At 40.8% G+C, this 18088-nt stretch overlaps 1 protein-coding gene across 4 annotated transcripts in view; it reads right to left on the minus strand.

The window, feature by feature from the left end:
* The window catches only part of SLC5A10 (solute carrier family 5 member 10), a 175193-nt gene that overhangs the window by 1171 nt on the left and 155934 nt on the right, over nucleotides 1-18088 (minus strand). For all 4 annotated transcript variants that reach the window (XM_027874791.1, XM_027874792.1, XM_027874789.1 and 1 more), the window contains 3 exons: nucleotides 13298-13466; nucleotides 5374-5589; nucleotides 61-95 (listed from right to left, as the gene is read on the minus strand). In XM_027874791.1, the coding sequence (XP_027730592.1) occupies nucleotides 61-95; nucleotides 5374-5589; nucleotides 13298-13466 (420 nt within the window). The remainder of the gene's footprint in view (nucleotides 1-60; nucleotides 96-5373; nucleotides 5590-13297; nucleotides 13467-18088) is intronic.

Below are 18088 nucleotides of genomic sequence, written 5' to 3' on the forward strand. Positions count from 1 at the left end.
GACCACTTACCAACTTTGTCTCCCATATCAAAAGTCTCAGGCAGAGCTTCTAAAAGTTTGTCCTTGGAAAGGGTCCACCACGTTAAATTCTTGATCTGTTAGAAACCAAAGAGGGATTTTGAACAGGGGGTGGAAAATAAGGAATGAAAGATGTGGGGATAAGAAGAGGAAGGAATGAAGATGGGAATGAAGAGTGAGGGCGTGGGTGACAGTGAAACCAGAGGAGTATGGTACATGGAAATGAGGGATATATGGATATTAGGATGGAGTACAGGGGATGAAGGATGAGAGAACAAGGAACCAAGAAAACATGGGGATTGGGGGGAAGGGATGAAGAAATAGAGCTAAGGTATGAGATGTAGGGGACTGGACACTCCTCAAAGAATAATCAGAAAGTTAGCTGGCCCAGGTTAGGGGAGAGAGTCACCACTTTGGGGGGATAGAGCACAGAGATAGGGATTAGGAGGGGGCTGAGCCCTGCCCATCGGCTAGGTTTTCTCAAAGTGTGCCAAGTCATAGCGCCAATCCTTCGTGGTGTAATGTGTGTGTGTAGGGGGTAGGGAAGAGGGGCTCAATTAGAACTTGCCTACCTAGTCCATAGACCATTAGACCTACTCTACCAAGAAATGTCTCCTTACCACATGCACCACAGCACCTAAAGTTCTGCCTTGGATTTATTAATTTAAATTATCTTGCCCTCATTTTGCTCCTCTCAGAGGAGAAGAAAATTCCCACTTTTGTACTTCAGTGGGTATGAAGCTATCAGAGACTGACTGGTGGGACATCAGAGAGGTAGAAAAGGGGTCAGAAAAGGAGGTGGAGAAGACCACACATAAACATGGACAGGGCCAAAATTTTTTGCCTTTATGTCAACTTTGTTTCACTGATTCAGGGGATGCCTTCCTGCCCTAGTCCAGAAGAGAGGACCCCTAGGAATGTCACCCCGGGAACCCTCTGTTGTTGTTGTCGTTGTTGTTATTTAGTTGATTAGTTGTGTCCAACTCTTCATGACCCCATTTAGGTCATTTCTTTTTTTTTTTCTCCAAGCCCTATAATATTTCACTTTTTAACAGCTTGAGGCACAAGCACCATTAAAAAATTCATCTTTTATAAGATTGAAAGTTCTGTATAGTGCTTGCTTATGTAATAAACCAACATTCTTGAAATTTCTATAACATTTTACATTCTGAGCAACACCCTTGTCCACAAGTTGAATTAATAATGTAACAAAAGCAGGCATGATGACGGTAAAAATATTATACTCCATTTGGATAGTTGCTAAAATCATCTGAGATAATAACTTTGCTACCTTCAAGTAAACACACATGTCCAAAATGTTCCTGATGCTGTGCACCAACTATGAAATTATGAAACAGATCAAAAACATTTGTCCATTCAAAGAAATCTGTCCACCTCTGAAAATTCATGAATTTTCATTTCCAAAGGTTTTATCAAGTGTGTACACAATTTGTTCTTTTCTTAAAGGGGGTTGGTGGGGAATAGGAAAGGGGCACATTTAATTCACTTGAACGTTAACAGGCTTTGACATTACCAAAATGGACTGGGGTTTCATAAAAGATAAAATCCTTTAGGAAGAGAAGATGGACCAGTCCTAGAGGTAGACATCTAAAAAAATTCAGAACACTATTCTCTACCTTCAAAATCAATTATTTTTTGAAGATATTTAGCTTTCTGATGCCACAAATTTAACGTAACTAGCATTAAATTTGTACTTGTCCCTCAAAATACAATTTTAATTTGCTAAAAAAAAAAATTCACTTTTCATTCTTTTGATGAACAATAAACAAGAAATAAGGAAAATATTCTCCTGTCAGTTCACTAAAATATTTTTCACAAGGGCCCAATTTAACATATTCATTTTAGGATCAGAAATAGCCAAGTGCAAATGACTATTTTTATTGGGCGGACCTTGGTGTCACAAGGATAATCTTTTACTTTCCTATATCCAAGTTTATCTCATTCTGGCCTTCTTTCTTTCGCTTATGGGTGTTTGGACGGTTTGTAAGATAGCGTTGTTTTTTTAGTCCAGATCCCATTTGGGGTTTTCTTGGCAAAGATACTGGAGTGGTTAGCCATTTCCTTCTCTAGCTCATTTGACAGATGAGGAAACTGAGACAAACAGGGTTGAGTGACTTGCCCAGGGTCACACAGCTACTAAGTGTCTGAGGCCGGATTTAAATGCAAGTCCTCCTGACTCCAGGCCCAGCAGTCTATCCACTGCACCACCTAGCTACCCTTAGAACCCGTAGCACACAGAATAAACTGAGCCTGAGCTGTTTCTGACTGATGTGCCACCACCAGGTCCCAGAACAAAGACTCCATCTAGGTAAGAATGATTGTCCTTCATCACAGGATCCCACAGACTCCATCTACCAGAGAGGATGAATTATGCTTTCCCCACCTCAGTAGACTGGAGCAGGTATGATGAGGTGTTTTCTATGTTGCTGGAGCATTAGCAGTGCTATGCAAACAACTTGAGTTCCAGCACCAGTTTTGTTACTAACTCCTCCTGTGACTGCTTCTCCTCTCTAAGACTCAGTTCATCCATCTATAAAATGAAGTTGTTGGACTAGCTCTACCACTTGATCTGGGTGTTACTTTGAGCAAGTCACTCTGGGACTCAGTTTCTTCATCTGTAAAATGAAAGAGTTAGATGACCTCTAAAGTCCCTAGAAGTCTGAATCTAGGATCTATGACCCAAAGACTATGTAATTATCAAGCCTAGGGCAGATGGATGTCTTTCCTATCAAAACCAACCCCATTGATCAATATCCTGCTCAACCTAGCTGAGTCATGGTTACCATGGAAGCAATAAAGGGTATTCCTCATTGGGTGGGGTGGAGATAGATGATTTCCTGATGTCCTGTCCAACTCTCTCAAAGTCTATGTTCTATTTTTCAATGATTCCATAAAATGCTTAAAGTTCTCTAAGCTCTATAATTATGTGGATTAGTTAATTAAAGAGAGTGAAGTATGGATAATTGGCTCCCTTGCCCTGAAGCAGGCACCTCCTCATGCTGGCAGTCTTGGCAGGTCAAACAGTAGGGGTCTGTGATGGTGGAGTTGGAAAAGACTGAGCAAGGGACTGGAGGCTTAGGCCATGGTGCTTTCTTCTAGGTGACAGGACTGACCAGGAGAGCTTAAGAGAGGAACATGTGACAAAGTATATTATATATATAAAATATATATTATATAAATAATATTATATTATAGTGCAAAGAATTCTGGGCTGGAAATTGGGACATTTCAGTCTAGCCACTAGCTAGTTGTGTGACTTTGGGAAAGTCTCTTTTCCTTTCCTGAATCTCAGTTTCTTCTATAAAAATAATATTTAGAGAGATGATCTCTAAGTTTTCTCTCAGGTGTAACATTCCATGGTTCTATGAATACAAGGCAGATTATATTTGTCCTTAGTGGGGCAAAGAGAGAAAAAGCTGATCAAAGGGATTCTGGGTAGGGAATCTAGAAGAGCTATTTAATTTAGGCTTTAGATGGCTGTAAAGAATCCAGTTTTTACATGCCAAAACTTGAACATGGAGCACAGCAAAATATAATAAAATAAAATAACATAAAATAAAATAAAATACTAAGTTCCAAGGATGGAGGCTAAAGGTCAGCCAGAGGATTCACCAAGGTGAGGACAGTAGAGAGGATTGTGAGAATGTAAGGAAGAATAGGAAAAGATTGAAATAATTTTTAAAGAAGAATACGTTAAACCAGGGGTGAGGAACCTGCGGCCTCGAGGCCACATGAGGCCTTCTAGGTCCTCATTGCCCTTTGACTGAATCCAAGCTGAGTTTAATGACTAAGCTGAACACTAGTCATTTATTTATTTATTAGGGTTTTTGTTGTTGTTGTTGTTGTTGTTGTTTTAGGCAATTGGGATTAAGGGACTTGCCCAAAGTCACACAGCTAGTAAGTGTCTGAGGCCAGATGTGAACTCAGGTTTTCCTGATTCCAAGGCCGGTGCTTTAGCCACTGCACCACCTAGGTGGCCCTGGTCATTTATTTTTGGCGTCAAAGAATATGGGTTCATATCCTGGCTCTGCTACTTCTGACCTGGGCAAATCTCTTTGGGCTTCAGTTTCCTCCAGTGTAAAATAATTCGGATAAGATGACCTTAGAGTTTCCTTTTTTTTCCCCTCTATCAGGTTGTTTAATCTGTAAATAAATTATGTCTGGAAGTTCCTTACATTACATTTTTTTTTTTTTACTCCAATGACGATAAGCTTATCACTCATACTGGAGAAATTTGGATACAAAATGAATATGGGTCCCGAATAAATATATGGATGTGATGATGGCAGAGGTACCAACAATGAATATAAGAAATCTTCTGTTTTTATTACATACCTCTCACTAGGAATAGGAGAAACAAAAAAGCAGTAGAACTAAGAAGGGGAACCAGGCAGAGACAGCCTGGGAGCAGGAAGGGGCCAGTTTTAAGGGACTGACTTGATGGATGAAGTACTGGAGGGGATGTGTATCTAAGTACGATTTCTGTCCTAAGAGGAATGAAATGTAGACTCTGTAACCTTGCTGTGCACCTGTTAGCATTTGCTAACTTGTGGTTAGTGTGTGTCTCTAGTTGTTCTTACATATGCAATACATTAACCTTTGTGTCAGTCAGACACAATCTGGTCTCCAGATATTACTGCTAGGGAGGCTGGTGGAAGAGGGAAAAGTGGAACATTTTATGGTGACCAGAGCTGCTGGAAGAAGCTCTTCAATTCAGCAGCAGCAGATGGGACCATAAAATTGGATGGGAGAAGGCAAGGAGATGCTCGTGGCTGGATTTTTGTCATGGGTCCTATGGTGGGAGACAGTTGTGGACTTAGTAACCAGAAGGAATAACCCTTAGAAAATCTTTGGGAATCATGCTAAGAATTAGCCCATTCTGGGACAAATGGTATTGAGAATTTTTGGATGCTACTTCCTAGTCTTTGTCTTCCTGCACCTCCCTGCTCTGCACCACCTCTCTGTAAGAAGGCAAGTTAGGCTTAGATGACTCTCAGGGCAAAAACTTTCCAAGAAATGACCCCATTTTCAGGTGACCTCCCTTTCTACACTGAGTGTAAGAATGTGGGTCATCAACAGCCTCCTGGGAGTCATCCAGGCCCCTCTGAAGGCTGAAACTCCAAAGTTTACCTATGACTGCTTCAATTTAAAACTAGGTACAGAAAATGTTTAGAATCTAGAATGAAAACCCAATTAAGGGCTGTCCCATTCTGATAGCAAGGCTATCTCCACCTTCTAGGGAAAGGTTTAGGTTATCTGAGAGGGGAGGTTAACTCACCTAGATCCCTTTGAGGGTAGGGGAACAGCTCACCTGGACACCTTGAAACAGCTTACCTGAGACTCATCAGGTGGTAGAGTCAGCAAACTAATAGTAGCAACTATAGCAGCTGTGATGGAGAAGAGCACCACAGAGAAGTGAAGATAGTGAAGGCTGTGGAGCACAGCTGGCCGGTTGTCTGTGAAGCCACAAGGTGGCTCAGGGTAAACAAATTCCAGGATCATCCGGGTAGCTCCCACTATCAGCCCTGTCATCAGCCCCCAGAAGGCCCCCTGCAGGAAAAGGAGATGCAACCATAGGTACTCACTCTCAATCCCTCTTTCTTTCTCTGGAACATGCACACACACACACACACACACACACACACACACACGCGCGCACACACACACACTCAGAGCGGTGTAGAGCTTAGAGACCAGCTAGTTCAACCCTCTCCTCTCTCTCTATTACTCTCCCTTTTACCATTCCCCCCACTATGTCCACACTTTACAGATAAAAAAAACCTCCCCCCCAAAAAACCCCAAACTGAAGTGCAGGAGATAATTTACCTAGCCACCAAGTTATGAAGCCAGAACTGTAACCCAGGTCCTCTGAATTCATAATCTGGACCCAGGTTACCTGTCTAGGCTTACTGCACATTACTCTCTTTCACATACTTTATAGGTCAACCAAACTGACCTACTTGCTTTTCCTCATACATGACCTTATATTTCCTCTTTTTGTGCTTTTGCACATAAATATAGATATAGATATACACATACATATAAGTAGACATCTATATCTGTCTATCCATCTATCTATTATCTATCTATCTATCTATCATCCATCTCCCTATCCATCTATCCATCCATCCATCCATTTATCTATTGAGAGACTTCTTCAAACAATCTAAACTCCCAATTCCCCAACTTACTCATTTCTCATGAACTATTCCTCTGCTTAACCACAGCTACACGCAGCTTTACCTTTGATCTTGTTATCACCCAAAAGTCATTCCCTCCTATGTTGATGAACTCTAAAGTTCCTTTATCTGATCATAATCTGTTATTATTCCACCTCTCACTCTGCCTTGAAACCCGAAGCCCTGTTTTTCCTCCTTACTGTGACCTCTAATCTCTCTAACCCTCAGTCCTTTCTCGGCTCATCACTCCTACACTATTTTCCCCTCCCCATTTTGACCCCTTGCTGAACCAGTTCAACTCTATACTGTCCTCTTCTCTAAGGCCCCTTACCCCTTTACTCTTTCAAAGATCTTGCCATGCTAAAACTTCAGCCGTGGATTATTCTCATTATTCACTGCCTTCACTGTTACTCAGGTGCAGTGGAACAAAGCTGGAGAAGATCATGAAATCCTGCTGACCAAGTTCACTTCAAATTTATGTTACATAATCTCAACCGGGCCTTCACTGAAGCAAGAAAACCCTTTTACGCCTCCCTCATCAGTTCACTATCCCGTTCACCACAGTGCCTTTTCCAAACCTTTTCATCCCTTCTCAGACATCCCATAGTTCCTCTTCCCTCTACTTTCTTACCTTGTTTCATATTTTACTGAAAAAAAAATGAGGCCATTCACCTAGAACTCCTCCTTTGCCCCTTCTCCTCATCTTATATCACTTAGATACCTTATGATACTATCTCCTCCTTCACTCCTGTTTCACATGAAGAAGTGGATCTTCTCCTGAGCAAGACAAACCCCTCTATATGCACAAGTGATCCCATTCCATCCCATCTTCTCCAACAGATTGCCCCCTCTATCATCCATACTCTCTCACTAATCTTCAATCTCTCCCTGTCTACTGGCTGCTTGTCTGCTGCCTCCAAACACTTCAACATCCCCCCCACCCTCAAAAAATCCTCACTTGATCCATTCATCTCTGCTAACTATCATCCTGTAAGGCTCCTCCCTTTTGTCACTAACTCCTTGAGAAAGATATGATCAGTACCCCCAACTTCCTTTCCTCTCACTTTCTTAACTCTCTACAGTCTGGCTTCTGACTTCATTCAACTGAAACTGCTCTTTCAAAGTTATTAATGATCTCTTAAGTGCCAAATTTAATGGCCTTTTCTCAACCTCCCATCCTTCCTTACCTTTCTGCAGTCTTTGACTGTTGACCTCCTCTTCTTCTTGATACTCTCTTTTCTCTAGGTTTTCATGACACCATTTCCTACTTCTCCTTCTACGTGTCTGACAAGCTCTTTACTCCTCTTTGTTGGATCTTCATTCAGGTTGCACTCACCAAACATGGGTTTCCTCCTAGACTCTGTCCTCATCTCCCCCTATACTATTTCTCTCAGTGATTTCACCAGCTCTCATTGATTCAATCATCATCTCTATGAAGATGATTCTCAGATCTGTTTGTCCAGTCCTAACCTCTATCTTGATGCCCACTCTACAATCTCCAACTAATTATTGAATATCTCAAACTGGATGTCCCATAGACATCTGAAACTCAACAAGTCTAAAATTGAACTAATTATCTTTTCCCCAAAACTCTCTTTTTATCTTCCCTCTTACTATAGATGGTCCCTCTATAATCCCAGTCATCTAGGCTCACAACCCAGGTATAATTTTCAACTCTTCACTCTCTCTTACCCCTCTCATATCCAAACTGCTATCAAATCCTGTTATTTTTACCTTCACATCTATGTATCTATATCTATATATCTCCTTTTCTCCTCTGACACTGCCACAATCCTAGGGCACATCTCCATCACTCTATGCCTGGTGTAATTGCCTTATGATTGGTCTTCCTTCCTCAGGTCTCTGCTCTCTACAATCCATCATCTATTTAGATGTCAAATTGATCTTCCTTATATGCAGGTCTCAACTATGTCACCTCTCTTTCCATTCAATAAACTCAAGTGGTTCCCTATTACTTCCAGGATCAAGTATAAAACCCTCTTGTTTGGTTTTTAAAGCCTTTCATAACCTGGCCCTTTCCACTTTTCCAGTCTTTTTATACTTATTCCCTCATCATCCCTCACCCCCCATCAACATATTCTGTGATCTAATGACACTGCCTTCCTTGCTGTTCCTTGAATAAGAAACTCTCCTGACTCCGTGCATTTTCATTGGCTGTCTCCCATGGGTGGAATACTCTCTTGCCTCATCTTTACCTCCTAGCTTTCCTAACTTCCTTCTTGTCTCCACTAAAGTCCCATTTTCTGTAAGAAGTTTTTCCCAATCCTCCTTAATCTCAATGTTTTCCCAATGAGATTAACTCCAATTTATTCTCTCTCTCTATATCCTATTTGTACATAAAGTCTTTCACCCTTTACTGTGAGCTCCTCGAGAGCAATGTCTGTTTTCTGCCCTTTTTTTTTAATCCCTAGAGCTTAGTGTCTTGCTTGGCATATAGTAGGTGCTTATTAAGTACTTATTGACTGACTGACCTCTCTGAGCCTCAGTTTTATCATCTATAAAATGAGGGGGTTGGGCTTGATGACCTTTAAGATTTCTTCCAGCTCTAAATCTATGAACCCATGAAGGATAAAAACAAAACAGTCCCTGTCCTCAATGTGATTATATTCTATTGGGTGTAAACAGCAGTCAATATTACAGATCATTAAAAAAAATCTAAGTAAACAACAGAATACTTTCTACAAGAAGTGTACTAACAACTGTGGGCATCAAACTAGGCCTCCTCAGAAAAATAGCATCTGAGTTGAGTTTTAAAGGAAGACATGGATTCCATAAGGCAGAGATGAGGAGGGACTGCATTACAGGTCAGCAAAGGCACAGGGATGAGAGGTGGAATGTCATACATAGGAAACAGTAGGTAGGTCAGTTTACCTGGAATGTAGAATATTTGAAAGAGTAATATGCAATAAACCTGGAGAGATAGGCTGGAGTCTGATAGTGAGGGACTTTAAAAGGCAAATGAAGAAGTTTATATTTTATGTTGGAGGCATAGATCTGAGAATCATCTTCATCAAGCAAAGGAATGACAGAGTCAGAAGTAGGCTTTTGGAATATCAGTTTGGCAGTTCTGTGGAATATAGGTTAGAGAGAGATGAACCCAGATGGAGGGAGACCAATTAGGAAGCTGTTGCAATAATCCAGATAAAGGTGATAAGAGCCTAAACCAGTCACCAGGCTGAGAAAGGGTTGGAGGGATTCCCAAACCCAGTTCTGATCATGCATTGTCCTACCTGGGAAGTTCCACTATCTCGTTCTTGACTGGCATAAATTATAAATTTCTCTATTTGACTTTTAAAGTCCTTTATGAACGAGAGGGACAGTTAAGGATGACTCTAAGGTTAAGAACCAAGGTTATTGGGAGAGTTGTGTTACAGTCAATGCAAATAATGAATAAAAGCAGAGGAGATGATTTAGAAGGAAAGATAGGTTCTGTTTGTTGAGTTCGACAGGTCTATGAGACTTCTATGAGACAAATGGAGTCATCATGTAGGCAGTTGGTGAAATGGGACTATAGTTAAGGTAAAGACTGGGGCTGGATCTATACATCTGTTAGCTTTCTGCACAGGGATGATAGTTTGAACCTAAGGGAGCTGATGAAATCACCAAGATTGTAGAGAGAGAAAAAAGGATACAGACCTATGCTACTCCTAGGCATAGGTGAGGTGGGACATGGGTGATGATCTAGCAAAAAAGACTGAGAAGGAGCAGTCAGACAGCAGCCAGAATGAGGAGGGAAGAGTGTCAGAAAAACCCATGGAGGAGAAAGTATTCAGAAAGAGAGAGTGGTCAGCAGTGACAAGCAATCAAAAAAAAAAAAGGACAAAAACTGACAAAAGGCTACCAGAACTCTTGAATTCTTTTCTCAGTTCCTAATTCATCCACTCTTTCTAGAACCCCAGGGTAGTGTAATTCCCACCACCCATGGGACCTGACCCCTCTGGGTACTCTGTTCCTTCTAGTGTCCAGACCCAGTATGGTTCTGTTTTCTTTGTCCTGCCTGTATTTCAGCTCAGAGACAGAATTTTTCCAAAGGAACTTTTACTAGGAAACAAAGGTATTCCCAAAGCCTTGATGGTGAATTGGATATTTATTAGCATCAGGGTGGTTGTTTGTTTTTTAAGCCAAAATGGGCAAAAAAGGAGGATCAAGAAAGGCATATTCTTGGACTGTATAGAGGGATGGAGAAGGGAACAAGTATTTATTAGGTACCTAGTATATGTCAGACACTGTGCTAAATATTTTATCAATATTATCTCATTTCATCCTCTCAACAACCATAGGAGGTAGATGATTTTATGTCCTTCATTTTACAGTTGAAGAAACTGAGCAAGACAGAGGTTAAGTGATTGCCCAAGGTCATACAATTAGTAAATGTCTAAGGGCATATTTGAACTCAGGTCTTTCTGACTCGAGGACCAGTGCTTTATCCACTGCATCACCTAGCTGCATAGGACAATAATGGCATCAGATGGAGGACAGAGCTTCCCAATTCTTATCTTGCTTCTATTTTCTCTGACAAGGAGAATGAGCCTTGTATTGGTGATGACAAGTAAAAAAGGATAAGTAAAGAAATAGTAAGAAAGTTTCCCATGTTGAACTAAGATCACCTGCCCCAAAGGAATTGCACGCTCAGGTACTTAAAGAAATGGCTGAGCCATTGTCAGTGATTTCTGGAAGATCATGGACAACAGGAGAGATGCCACCAGATTGGAGAAGGGGAAATGCCCTAATTAAAAAAAAAGAGGAGCACAGAGTCTGAATACTGTAAACCAGTGAGAATGACTTGAATTCCTTCTTCCATGGCCTCCATTCTAGAAAGGACCATTAAAGGATAGATAGTGAACATCTAAAAAAGGAAGCAGTGATTACAAAGGGCCAACATGATTTCATCAAGAACACATCATAAGAGATAAACTTCATTTGCCTTTTTTTTTATAAGATTATTAAATGAATAGATGAGGAGAATGCAGTGGACACAATTTACTTAGATTTTTTTAAAGCTTTTGATAAAATTTTCATATTCTTCTTGTGGAGAGGGTGGGAGATTATGGATTAGATGACAATATGACTAGCTAGATTTAGTATTAGTTGGATGGCTGCACTCAAAGAATGATTGTTAATGGTTCACTGTCAGAGATCTGTGCATGGTCCAGTGCTATATAACATTTTTATCAATGACTTAGATATTGACATTTATAGCATGCTCATCAGACTTGAAGATGACCCAATGGTTAACACACTGGACAATAGAGTCAAGATTCAAAAGGATCATGACAAGCTAGAGCACTGGGCTGAATCTAATAAGGTGAAATTCAATAAAATTTCAATGTAAAATCTTACACATGGGTGCAAAAAAGTCAGTTTTACAAGTACAGGAAGGGGGAGTCATGGTTAGATAGCAGTTGTTCCAAAAAAAGACCTGAGGGTTTAAGTGGATTGTAAGCACCATGGGATGCGGCAGCCAAAAAATTTCAGGTAGTCTTGGGCTGTACTAAGTGGGATATGGCAGACAGGAATAGGGAGGCAGTGGTACTATTGTATTCTGTCCTTATCAGACCTCATCTAGAGTATTGTGTTCTGTTCTGTACCACAATTTAGGAAGGACATTGACAAATTAGATGATGTCCAGAGGAGGTTAACTGGGATGGTGAAAGGCCTTGAGTCCTTGTCGTAGGAGAATCAGATAAAGGGACTGGGGGTGGGGGTGGGGATGTTGGTTAGCTTGGAGAAGAGAAGAAACATTTAAGTATTAGAAGGACTATGATGTGGAGGAAGGATGAGATGGCCAAAATAGGAGCAATGAGTGGAAATTGAAAAGAGAAAGATTTCATCTTGATGTCAGGGAAATCTTCCTGAGTAGAATGATCTGCTTCAGGAAGTGGTGAGTTGCCCCTCCTTGGACATCTTCAAGCAAAAGCTGGATAACCACATGCTAGGGAATTCCTTAGCTATGGGCTTAGAGAGACTATATGGCCACTGAGATCCTTTCCAAATTGCAAATTCTGTGATGCTGTGAAGGTCCCTCAATCCTTGATGAAAGGATGGTGGGAAACTTTTGGCTGGTTCAGCTGCTCTTTGTGGGGCTGTAGTACCTGTGGGACAGGAGAGTCTTTCCCACCCTTTTGGGAAGTACTCTTCTTCCCTGTGTTCTCTCCAGTTTGGACTCTCTCTCCTTATACTCCTCCTCCCCTACCACCCTTAGCCATGATCTCTGAGAGCTATGTCCCTCCCAGGGTTGCACCACATTGCTTGAGTGATACCTGGCACACACTTTAGCACCTGGGCTGCCCACCAGTTCCTGAGAAGCAACTGATCAGGTCTTGCAAAACATGTGGGTTACCAGAGGAACTGAAACACTTCCTTCAACAGGTCTGATCAACACTGCCTCGGGAACCTCCAGTAGTACCAGTAGTACTATTACTAACAATAACATATATATATATATTTATATATATATTATATATACATAAAATATATATATATATATAAATATATATATACACATATAGCTATTGTAAGCATTAAAATCCCTGTTTTCAAGATTAAGAAACTGAGGTTCAGAGGATTTAAGGGACTTACTCAAATCATACAATTAGCAAGTTATTGGAGCCAGGATTCCTGAAACCAAGTCCAGTGCCATTTCTACTAAATTCCACTGCTTCTATATTTCCTCTGGCTGAGAATGATTTTATAATCCAAGGTCTAAAGGCCTGAACCTAAAACCCTAAATCCCCTACCCAACACTATCCCCATCTAGACTCAGGATGACACTTTCCAGAAAAAAAAGTATCTTGTTATCTATTGGGTAGCTACAGCTCCTCAACTATTCTTGGGGTATGTTGGCATTGATTTCTCTGGTGACATCCAGGTCCTACCTCTGGGAACTTTGGTATCATGGGAATTTACCCAATTTGCTGAGCAGAACAATTCATTCATTCATCCATTCATCTACCCCTGCTATTCCCTTGTCAATCCACATAGAAATCCTTGCTCTCCCTTTTTCTTAAATAGGTACATATGACCCTTCCCTTTGACCTTCCTCATGGCTCTTTACCTACCTGTTCATTGGCCCGATTCCAAAATACTCCTAGAATGAAGACAGCTGTGACTGGAGGTGCCAGAGAACTGGTGACCACCTGCATGTAGATGAAGAGCTGTCCACTTTTGGAGCCCTGGAGGACTGGGATCCAGACTACGCTAATGCCGACAAGGACCACAATAACCAGCCTATAGAAGAAGAAATGCCATTGTCACCCATCAGTGAATGTACTATCCCTATTATTTAGGTCTATTTTTTCTCTCAAGTCTCTGTACTAGCGCTTGAGGTAGAGAAAGCTAGAATACTCCACTCTCTAATGACTCCACATTCCCTTTTTCTTTACCTACTACTCTGGGCCTTGGAGGAAATGGGGACTGGAGGAAAGGAATTTAGGAGGGAATAGAGTAAGGAAAACACTCTAAGTTGATCTGCAGAGGAAAACTTGGTATATTACACACTCCTTATTCCCTACACTTCCCTTAACTGTTCCATTCTCCATTTATGATTGTACTATGTGTGTCTCTCCAATATTTCCTAGACTAGGGCTGAGGGCACAATAGGCATGATGAATTGATTGACTGGCTAACTGGATCCTGGCTACCAGGGCTCGGCTAGAAATAAAGAGCAACCAGAGATGTGCCTAAGAATTTTTCCATCTGAGGCAAAAACATTTGGGAGGGCAGGTGGGGAACAGTGCTGGTACAGATAATGATAATTCAATGCATGCTGTCCTATAGTAGCTGTCATCTTTTCCCCCAGTCATTTGCTGGTCTGAGAGCCTGATCCTGTACTTTTCCAAAAAGACATCTCTCTCCATCCTCAAGCCCCATAGACCCACTGGCCTGAAGAAGACCTTGAGTTACAGGGCTCTGGAATAACAAATTCCAGGGGAGAATCAGGTCACTGCTCTATCCAAGAGGACTTGCAGCTGCTGGCGCCCAAGTCAGCATCTTTGGGCAAAGTCCCAGCAAGTCTGCCCTAGTTATGTTTCTGTTCAGAGAATCGTGGAATATTAGAACTGGAAGGGACCTTAGAGGTCATCCCATCCAACCCCCTCATTTTACACATAACAAAAAACTGTGGTCTAAGGTCACACAGCAATTTAACTACAGAACTGGGACTAAAAATCCATGACTCCTGACTCTCAGTCTAATGATTTGTTCCTAACAGTACACAGGTATGAGGGATAAGGGAAGTGGGAGGTGGGGCCCTGAAATCCCAAAATAGAAGCCACAAGGAAGAGTCCCAAGCACTTTTGTAGCAGTAAAGATTGGGAGTGGGCAGGGCTCAGGAGCCCTAAACCTCCATGTCTCCAATGCAGAGCAACCAGCTCTGTCCTTTTTAGTCCTTGGGTGGAGAAGAAAGGAGAGGAAAAGAGAAGGAATGAAGGTGACATACTAATTAATACTAATTAACACTTAGATATGACACTTCTCTTCTTCAAAGTCTTTTCCAGGCCTTCATTAACCACTGTTCTCTCTCCATAAACCATAATTTCCCATGTCTGTTGGACGTCTCCTCTTGGATATCTTATTAAAAACTCATCATGGCCCAAAGCAAACTTCTTATCTCTTCTCCTGACTTCACTATCTCTGTGAATGGCATCAAGATCTTCCCTGTTATCCAGACTCAAAACCTCTTCCTCACTCCCACATCTGGTTACCAAGTCCTAGCAATTCTTCCATGGTGATATCTCCCAAACCTCTGTCTTCTTCTCTCCCAACAGACCGTCCTAAGCTCATACCTTTAGCCCTTATCACCTAATACTTAGATTATTGCAGCCACTGAACACTGGTCTCTTTGCCTTCAGTGGTAAAGAATCATGGCAATGACAGTTCTGTTATCCCTTCTGATTCAGCAGTCCCCTTAATTCCCATAGGTCAGAGAACATGGGGTTAGAGTATGAACCATTGATTGTACTCCTTTTCCATCTCCTTCACCATTATGATATACACTCAAATAATTGGGAAATATATTCAATATAAACTCAAATAATTGGGAAAACTTTATAGACAGTTTCCTAGATAAAGGTCTTACATCTCATATATACAGAACTTTGTCAAATTTATAAGAATATGAGTCATTCCCCAATTGACAAATGGTCAAAGAATATAAACAAGGCAGTTTTTCAATGAAGAAATAAACACTAGGGCAGCTAGGTGGTGCGGTGGATAGAGCACTTGCCCTGAAGTCAGGAGGACCTGAGTTCAAATCTGACCTCAGACACATGATACTCACTAGCTGTGTGACCCTGCACAAGTCACTTTACCTTGATTGCCTTACCAAAAAAAAAGAAATAAAAACTATATATAGTCATATAAAAATGCTCTAATCATTACCGACTAGAGAAATACAAATTAAAACAGCTTTGAGATATCATCTCACACCTATCAGATTGGCTAAAATGATAGAAGGGGAAAATGACAAATGTTGGAGGGGATGTGGAAAAATTGAGACATTAATACACTATTGGTGGAACTGTGAACTGATCCAACCATTTTGGAGAGCAATCTGGAATTATGCCCAAAGAGCTGTAAAACTGTATATACCCTTTGACCTAGCAATACCACTACTAGATGTGTTTCCCAAGGTGATCAAGGAAAAAGGAAAAGAACCTATGTATTCTAAAATACAGCAGCTCTCTTTGTGGTGGCAAAGAACTGGAAATTGAGGGGATGTCTGTCAATTGGGGAATGGCTGAAGAAGTTGTGGCATATGATTGTGATGGAACACTGTTTGTACTGTAAGAAATGATAAGCAGGTTGATTTTTGGAAAACTGGAAAGATTTGCGTGACATAATAAAAAGTGAAATGAGCAGAACCAAGAGAATGTTATATACAGTAACAGCAGCATTATTCGAAGAATAATTGTGAACAATCAAGTTATGCTGAGTATTATAAATACTCAAATCAACTACAACGGACCTATGAAGGAAAATGCTATCTACTTCCAGAAAAAGAACTGATAAGTAGAAATATGCATAGCATGGTTTTACATATATTTAAAAATCAGTGTCAAATGGTAGCCTTCTATAGTGTGGGGTGGGGAGGGAGAGAGTTCAAAACCTAAAATGTAACAAAAAAATGAAATTTAAAAAACAAATATGCACTTAGAACTGCCTTAGCCTAGTTTTTACACTGACCTACCTACTTTACATTACTTTATCCACTAGTTTTGGAGTATTCTCTGAGCTGGAATTGTCTTGGGGATTTGTATTTGAATCCTGCTTCAGACACTTAGAAGCTGTTTCCTCATCTGTAAAATGGCTGGGGTGGGGGAGGAATGATATTTGCACTACTTATCTTAAGGGATTATTATGAGGAAAGAACTTTATAAGGCTTAAATCACTATACAAATGTGAGCTATTGCAATTAGTCTGATATCTCCTTCCTTAAAAAAAAAAAAAAACTAACAAAAACGAATCCCTTCTATCCTCCCAGGCCAATCACTAACAACCATAATGACTCTCACCTGTATTAGTACTTTCAGGTTTGCAAAGTGCTTCCTATATATTATCTAATTTGATGTTCACAACCCTGTGATGTAGGTGTTCATATTACACTTGTTTTACAGATGAGGAAAAGGGCTGAAAAGGTTACCTGACTTGCTCAGGGTTATGCTAGGCAGGGGATGAAGGTAGTTGTTGCCTCTCATGGAGCCCAGAGACACAGCATCATAGATTTAGGGGTAGACAGACGGTATAGGTTTTTTCAGAGAAGGAAACTGGGACCCAGAGAGATTAAATGATTTGTCCAAAATCACTTAGCTAGTAAATGCCAGAGACAAGATTTGAACTCAGTTTCTCTGACTACGCATCTAGCACTCCTCTTTCCACTACACTATGACACAAGAACAGAAGAGAAGGTTCACGCTTCTCTCACCCCAGAACAGTCTAACAGCTCATCCAGTCCCAGGCTTTCAGGATTCCTTTCCTAGGATCCCAAAGCAAGGTTGTACCAGAGACAGCTCAAGCCCAATAGCTCACGTACACGAGAGTTGATCGTTAAAATTTCAGTGTGACTAATTACATTTCAGAGATCAGAAAATGATAAAAATCAATGCTATAATTTATTGTTTTGTTTATTATATAGACTTAAGAAAGGGATGGGAAAATGTTAATAATGCAGATGGAACTTTTTGGAGAGCTGGTTGTAAAACATTGGTCCCAAGAGACAGGGTGGAGGAGGTCAGGCTTGTCCTCTCTGATGTCAGGCTCAAAAATGCAAGGCTGCCCTCCCCAAAGAGGCTTCCCTCAACACATCATCCTCCATCCATCAAGGACCTGCCACTTAGGAATTTCTCTGGACTTTGACTGAAGCTATGCGGTTTTTGTTTTCAGCCTTAAAAATGATGATGATAGTAATAATTCCTCACATTTATATGACAGTTTGCTTAGGCAAAGACTCACATCTCATGTGGTCCTCACAACAAACCTGTAATCAACATTGGCAGGTAAAACCACTGAGCTTCAGAGAAGGGAAGGCTAAGAGGAATCTCAGAGAATTTGCCCAGGGTTGCTTGGCAAGTTAATGATAGCCAGGACCAGAACAAAGATCTCTTGCCTCCAGAAGTGTGCCGGTAAATGTTTAACATTTTTCACTTTTAAGTTTACTTAAAAGTCACTTTTAAGTTTAATATGAATTTTTTTTTAACATTTTCCCCATCACTTTCCTACCTCTAGACAATCAACAAAATAATTAATCAGGCCTTGATTTGTAGCATTTGCAAATTTCTACGGTATAAATGTTACCACTGAAAACTTAACAACCAGATCTCATGAGCCAGCATGAGCTGACTCCAGCACACCCC

The sequence above is a fragment of the Vombatus ursinus genome, unplaced genomic scaffold (assembly GCF_900497805.2).
Source record: "Vombatus ursinus unplaced genomic scaffold, bare-nosed wombat genome assembly UNPS02014807.1, whole genome shotgun sequence".
In the NCBI taxonomy this organism is placed as follows: domain Eukaryota; kingdom Metazoa; phylum Chordata; class Mammalia; order Diprotodontia; family Vombatidae; genus Vombatus; species Vombatus ursinus.